We start from the raw sequence: 7,425 nt of genomic DNA, 5'->3' as shown, positions 1-7,425 counted from the left end.
GCAGCTCGGGATGGAGGCTCTAGAGTCTCTATATCACAACCCACTGCACAACACTGCTCTGCAGAGCGGCATATGCTGCATACAGCTGGCAGCCGCTGCTGCTCCTAAACCCAACAACAAGACAAATAAACAAAACCCTCGTCTCATAAAGAGCAAAGAAATACATTTGTATCGATCTACAGCGTCCAGGTGTACGCACAGGGGGCTCTGACTCGGGAACATGTAACCCAATAACCTCCCTACTGCTACTGCTCGCGCTGCTGCTGCTGCTGCTGCTGCTGCTGCGGCTGCGGCTGCTACTGCTGCACGTGGGGCTGGGGGGCCCTGCATGCATTTGCTGCAGCAGAACCAATGGCTGCGCCCTGTCCCTTGAAGCCCGCAGTAATGCAAGCTGGAGAAGATGCCGCCGCCAGGCTGCAGCCGCCGCAGCAGCAGCAGCAGGAGCAGCAGGGGCTGGGGCAGCAACAGTTTTCTGCTTCAACGAGAAGCTCGGCACTGACACTAGCAGCAGCCACCCCACAGGGGGAGATACAGCAGCAGCAGCAGCAGCAGACACAGCCGCAACAGCAACTGCTGCAGCAGGTACAGCCGGTGCCGGAGGAGCAGCACGCACGGGCGCTGCAGCAGGAACAGCAGCTGCAGCAACAGCAACAACAAGAGCAAATGCAACATATGCAGCGACAACAGCAGCAGCAAACACAGCACCCGCAGGAGGAGCAGCACCAGCCTGTACAGCAGCAACAGAAGCAGCACGAGCAGCAGCAGAAGCAGCAGCAGAAGCAGCAGCAGCAGCAGCAGCAGCAGCAAGATCCTGGCTGGTGGGGTGTATTGACCTGGAATGTAGCGGGGTGGCGTTCTGCTGTCTCTGCATTGAGGCGGGATTGGGGCTCTCTTGAGAATTTCCTCCAGCGCATGCACTGCGACGTCATCTGTGTGCAGGTGCATGCATGCATGCATACATGCAGCTGCAGCAGCAGCTGCAGCAGCAGCAGCTGCTGCTGCAGCTAGTGCAGCAGGGCAGCAGCAAGCAGGCAAATAGAGAAATATAGTGTAGATAAGGAAGAAGAAATCTGTGCACCAGGTTCAGCGTTGTGCATTGCTGAAGCGAGACCCGTTGCATGCGCTGCTGCTGCTGCTGCTGCTGCTGCTGCAGGAAGCGAAAATAGCAGCAAAAGCTGTGCAGACAGACCCTAAAGGTGCTGGAGCGGCTTTACAAGGATTTGACACCTTTTGGTGCTGCTGCGCCCACCAGGCAAAGAGAGGGCTTATGGGTACACGAACTTGCTGCTGCTGTTGCTGTTGCTGCTGCTGTTGCTGTTGCTGCTGCTGTTGTTGGTGCGGCTGCTGCTGCAGAGTTGCTGCTGCTTGGAATGCTGCTCTTGCTGCTGTGATTGCTGCTGTTCGTCTTTCTCCACTGCATGCATGGGGCTGCCTGCCTATGAAAGAAGTACTCTCTTCCCTTGTTCACGAGGTTGCTGCTGCTGCTGCTGCTCCTGTTTCTGCTGCTGCTGCTGCTGTTGCTGCTGCTGCTGCAGGTTACAGCGGGGTGACGACGATTGTGCGGCAGGGCCTGACGCTTAGAGCGGATTCGCAGCCCTTTAGCCGTTTCCTTCCCCCTTTACAGCCAACGGCAGCAGCAGCAGCAACAGCAGCAGCAACCGCAGCAGCAACAGCAGTGCAAGCAGCAGGCAGCACAGAGGTGAGGTTGTGCTCAGCGGAGTCCCCAGAAGGGGCGTCAGCGGCAGAGGCAGCAGCAGCAGAAAAAACAAAAGAAGACGCGGCAGCAGCAATCAACGCTGGAGAAGGTGCAGGAGCAGCAGCAGCAGCAGCAGCAGAAGCAGCAGCACCAGATGCAGAAACAGCAGCAGCAGTGGATTTGTTTGGTTTGTTGAATCGCGGCTTTCCCCGCACTTTAGGCGGCCCGGGTTTTCGCTGGAGGCCGCTCAAAGGCAGCAGCAGCACCACTGCAGCAGCAGCAGCAGCAGCAGCAGCAGCAGGAGGGGGGGGCCCTCATGCAAATCTAGATGAAGAGGGGAGGGCCTTGCTGACTGAGCACTCCGGGTGTATTATCGTGAATGTCTATACACCGGCCAGCGGCCTCTGCTGGAGTCGCTTGGCGTTCAAGCTGCACTTTCTGCATGCACTGCGAGCTCTCCTTATACAACAGAGGTAATATATATATATATATATATATGTAAATATATATATATATATATATATATATGCCTGTATACTGTATATATATGCATGTATATATGTATATATCTCTAACGCATGAATAATGTTTATATATGCATGAGCATATGTGAGTATATATATACACATATATCTGTATATATATGTATATATATGTATATATACATATATATATATATACAGAAGTTATATATATATGTATATATCTATATATATATATATATATATATATACGGAAGTACATTTTTTTGGTTTTGTTTGGTGGAGTTGCAGGCTGCTGCGCGGCAAGCCGGTGTTGTTGTTGGGGGATTTAAATGCAACAACCAACTGCAAAGATGTCTCTCTGCTCGATGCAGTAATAAACATTAGAGACCTCTGGCCCGCCCCACACCCAGAAGCAGCAACAGCAGCAGCAACAGCAACAGCAGCAGCAGCAGCAGCAGGGGAATGGAAGGCTTGCCCAGCTTTGTCTCCTGCGCTGCAGCGGAAGTTGCAGACAGGAGGGCCCCACATTGAGCGCCTGCTGAGAGACCCTCAGTACTACGCAGTGCAGCTCTCGCAAGCAGCAGCCCCTAAACAGCAGCAGCAGCAGCAACAGCAGCAGCAGCAGCAGCAGCAGCGGCAGCAGGCTGGGAGAAGGCGTCAGGGGTCTTATCGCTTTTTGCTCAAGCCGCCGGGCCTACGACCGAAGCAATTGGGGCGACCTTTGTGAGCAGCAGAGCTTAAATTAGTTAATTAATTAATTAATTAATTAATTAACTAGCTAATTAATTAATAAGTTAATTAATTCGTTAGTTAATTAGTTAACTAGTTAATTGGGTAGGTAGTTAGTTGATTGATTAATTAATTGATGCGGGGTTCAATTGAATAAATGTTTGCCTCATTTAATCTTATTTGTTTATTTTTATATTTGTTTTATCTTTGTTTTGCGGAGGAGAGCTATGTGGGGTTTTATGAATAATTATTTTATTTTTGTTTGTTTTAATGTTTGTTCATTGAACACCTCTGTATTGTTATTATTACTACTCCTACTCCTATTACTATTATTAATGTTAATAATAATATTATTGTTAGGGATGCTCTGTAGGGAAAAATAGGGAGGCGTGGTATAGACCCCACAGACGATCCCACAGACGATCCCAGGGACGATCCCAGAGACGATCCCACACCCACAGCAGACAGCACGTCCTTTGGAGGGGTCATTAAATGCTCCTCATCCGCAGCAGCAAACTCTGGGCCTTTGTATCTTTTTGTTTGCTGCTTCTCCGATCTCTGCTGTTTCTCGCCCGCTGCTCGCCATTATTATTATTTGCTGCTGTTGCTGCTGATCCTCTTCTTTTTATTTTCGTCTCCTAATTTTGCGTGTCCTTGTTGCCTGGGCCTTGCTGTCTGGCGTTTGCTTATCCACGAGCTTCTCCTCGGCTTTACTGCTGCTGCCGATGCTGCTGCTGTTGCTGTTGTTGTTGTTGCTGCTGCAGCGACAGCGAGATCGAAGCGCGCATGCATCTGTCGTTGTGCGCCTGGGAGGTGCCCGTAACGCCTTCCAGCATTGCTGGGATCCCAACTTCACCGCAGCCCGTCGCGGAGTCGATCCCGGGATCGTCTCCGGGATCGACTCCGGGATCGGGATCGTCTCCACGATCGTCTCTAGAATCATCGTTGGGGTCGACAGCGGGGTCGACTGTGGGGTCGTCTCTGGGATCGTCTACGGGATCGTCTCAGGGACCGAGTGTGGGGTCGTCTCAGGGATCGACTCTGGGATCGACTGTGGGATCGTGTGTGGGATCGTCTGTGGGGTCTTGCGAGGGATCACCTGGCTGCAGCAGCGCAGACTGGAAGAAGGAAGCGTTTACCTTCCGCTTTGCGGTGAAAGTGCAGCAAGGAGAACGGGAAGGCGAGACAGTGGAGTGCAGCTACACATACACCGTAGGACCCCTCATTCGTTTGTTGTGCTGCTGCTGCTGGTTTTGCTGTTGCGTCTAGACCTGCTGCTGCTAGCGGCACTGCTGCTGTTGTGCTGCTGCTGCTGGTTTTGCTGCTGCCTCTACTGCCGCTGCTGCTAGCGGTGCTGCTGCTGCTGCTGCTGTTAGTGCTGCTGCTATTATTATTACCTGCAGAGGAATGCAGAGAGAACAACGATGGAATCCGAATAATTGCATCTACACTTCGCTATTTAATTTAATTTAATTTAATTTAATTTAATTTAATTTAATTATTAATTTATTATTATTTTATCATTTGTATTCGCTGCGCATACAGCCCGACGGCAGGGACGGCAACAGTTGGATTTGCAAGGAAGCAAATCGACTCTCTTTGCTTCACCTCGCAGATGCATTCGTTGCTATTCAGGTACACAACCAGCAGCAGCAGCCGCAGCAGCAGCAGCAGCTGCGGCAGCAGCAGCAGCAGCTGCGGCAGCAGCAGCTGCAGCAGCAGCAGCAGCAGTAGGAGATGGAGTAGTAGCAGCAGCAGGAGCTGCAGTAGTAGCAGCAGCAGGAGTTGCAGGAGGAGGAGGAGCAGCAGCAGTAGTAGAAGAAGCAGCAACAGCAGCAGCAGCAGGTGCATGCAGTGCTGCAGTCACTGATGTATGGGCAGCAAGCAGCAGGGCTCGAGTGAACAGATGGAAGTTAGGGTTTAGGGCTTGCAGTTGAAAGAGCTTAGGGTTTAATGTTTAGGGTTTAGGGTTTGCGGTTTAGGGTTTAGTGCTTAGGGTTTGTTTAGGGTTTGCATGCATGCAGATGCCGCTAACACACGAAGAAATATTTCAGCTGTACGTACACCTCGGGCGCCCCAGCCATTCGTCTTGCGTAGTTAACTTCATGCAGAGTCTTTTAAGTGAAGACGGAATGATAGACAGTTTTGCTGCTGCATGCAGCAGCAGCAGCAGCAGCAGCACTAACAGCAACGGCAGCAACAACAACAGCAGCAGCAACAGTAACAACAAATGCATCAAGAACGACAACGCCAGCAGCAGCAGCAACAACAATAGCAGCAGCAGCAGCAGCAACAGCAGCAGCAGCAGCAGCAGCAACAGCAGCAGCAGCTCGTTGTCATGGGTTGGTGCGTACACCGCATGGGATCAATACAAAAACAAACGATATTCTAATGAGGTGGGGGCATCGGTCTTTGATTTGTTTTTGTTATATTTAATAATATAGGTTTAAACTTGTTTTTTCTGTTTTGTTTGTAACAACGCTGAGGTGTATGCACAGCTTGCATGCACTGATAATAATGCTAATTCATTGGTGCATGCATGCATGGGGTGCATGCACAGGGTACGCGCATTGATTATATTATTGTCGATGCTCCTCTTCTTGCTGCTCTTCAACCTAAAAGCGAAACGCCTCCTCATGCCCCCCCTCTCATCGGTCTCTGTCCTTGTACGAAGCAATGCTGCTGCTGCTGTTGCTGCTGCTGTTGCTGCTGCTGTTGCTGCTGCTGTTGCTGCTGTTGCTGCTGTTGCTGCTGCTGTAGCTGTTGTTGTTGCTGTAGGTGGTGATGTTTCTGCTGCTGTTGCTGCTGCTTTCGCTACTGCTGTTGCTGCTGATCGGGCGGTTGATGCTGTTTCAGCTGTTGCTGTTGATCCTGGTGTTGCTGCTGCTGCTGATGATGCTGCCGATGCTGTTGCTGCTGTTGCTGTTGCTGCTGCTGGCATCCTGTTGCTGCTGTTGATATTGATATTGCTGATTCTGTTGCTGTTGCTGCTGCTCTTCACGGTAGCACGTGCGTTTTGCGGTTTCCTGTTTGCTGCTGCAGCGCAGGTGCAGCAGCAACAGCAGCAGCAGCAGCAGCAGTTGTCTTTAGAAGCATATAAAAGAGCAGCAAGAGCTGCACTTCTGCGCGCAACAGGAGAAGGGCTTTGGGCGGGGGCCCCACGAGAAGGCGGCGGGTTGCATGCAGGTGTTGCTTCGTGGCTGCTGCATGCAGGAGCAGCAGAAGTGCAGCAGCAGCTGCAGCAGCGCATGCACTTAAATCCTTCAAGCTCAGGCCTTGTCTATTTGTCACCCCTCTACAGCGATCATATTCCAGTCAGGTGTGTGCTTAGCCGCAGCAGCAGCAGCAGCAGTAAGTACACTGCAGCAGCAGCAGCAGCAGGGGGTAGGGCTTTGTTGGGGCCTTGCTCTTTGGGGCGAGACGAAATTACTCTCAGGGCTCAACCCCACAGAAAGCAGAAAAGCTTAGCAGCATTTATGCAGCTCGCTAGCAAGCCACCTGCAGCAGCAGCAAAAGCCAACGAAATTTGCTGCTATACATCCACCGCATAGACAAATTCAAGCAGCAGCAGCAGAAGACAAACTCAAAACACATTTTGAGGCTAGCGGGGCCCACGGGGAGGAGACTGCAGCAGCATCAGCAGCAGCAGCAGCAAGTCGTGCACGCACTTGCATGCAACAGGAGGCAGTAGAGTACATTGAATGCAGCAGCAGCAGCAGCAGCAACTGCAGCAGCAACTGCAGCAGCCCGGCTTCAAGATTTAAACAGCAGCAGAAGGCATGCAGCACCTTAGAGAAAGAGCGTTCCTGTCTAATACCTTCTGCTGCTGGTGCTGCTTCTGCTGCTGCTGCTGCTCAGCCTCACAAAATAAACACCTTGAGCAGCAGCCGCAGCACTTTCAAGCGCAGCAGCAGCGGCCGGGGCAGCGGCAGCAGCAAGAGCAGCAGCAGCAAATGCACAAGCAGCAGCAGCAGCAACAGCAGCAGCAGCAGCAGCGGGAAACAAAAGACAAAGGAAAGGGGACAGACAGATTTGCGGAGCTACTTCCGTCCTTGAGACTGTTAGCTGCCTATACACTCCAAATTATATCAACGTGAAGACAACAAAAATGCAAATAAATAAATAAATAAATATATATAAAGTAAACAAACTAATTCATTAAGAGAAGATATGCATGCATAGGAAGAACAAACAATTTCATAGAAGAACAAACACCACAACAAAATTATAATTTTTTTCTTCGTCTTTTTATCAGCAGTTGCAACAATAAACTTTTGCTTTAATTCTTTTATTTGTTTTGTATCTCGCCAACCCTCTAATTGTTGTACATTTATGCTTACATCTATATATATATGCATATATATATATATATATATATATATATGCATATGTTTATATTGCATATATATATATACATATATATATACATATATATTTGTCTATATTTGTCTATATTTGTATATATGTTATATATTTGTATGTATTTGAATATATATTTATTAACTTCGTGTATAT

General features: G+C 49.8%; 1 protein-coding gene across 1 annotated transcript; it reads left to right on the top strand.

Annotated features, from left to right (window-relative positions):
• Positions 1 to 384: 384 nt before the first annotated feature.
• EAH_00043990 (hypothetical protein, conserved) lies at positions 385 to 7,007 on the top strand (the record flags this gene model as incomplete). The annotated part of the gene is made up of 8 exons (XM_013391677.1): positions 385 to 931; positions 1,536 to 2,169; positions 2,470 to 2,904; positions 3,675 to 4,138; positions 4,546 to 4,781; positions 4,935 to 5,256; positions 5,953 to 6,231; positions 6,769 to 7,007. 8 exons carry the CDS (start codon positions 385 to 387, stop codon positions 7,005 to 7,007), a joined length of 3,156 nt encoding a protein of 1,051 aa, XP_013247131.1.
• Between the last annotated feature and the right edge of the window lie 418 nt (positions 7,008 to 7,425).

The sequence above is a fragment of the Eimeria acervulina genome, genomic scaffold, assembly GCF_000499425.1.
Source record: "Eimeria acervulina Houghton genomic scaffold, Eah_scaff599, whole genome shotgun sequence".
NCBI classification, from domain to species: Eukaryota; Apicomplexa; class Conoidasida; order Eucoccidiorida; family Eimeriidae; genus Eimeria; species Eimeria acervulina.
The sequence above is the reverse complement of the archived record's forward strand: the minus strand, read 5'-3'. Positions and strand labels throughout refer to the sequence as shown.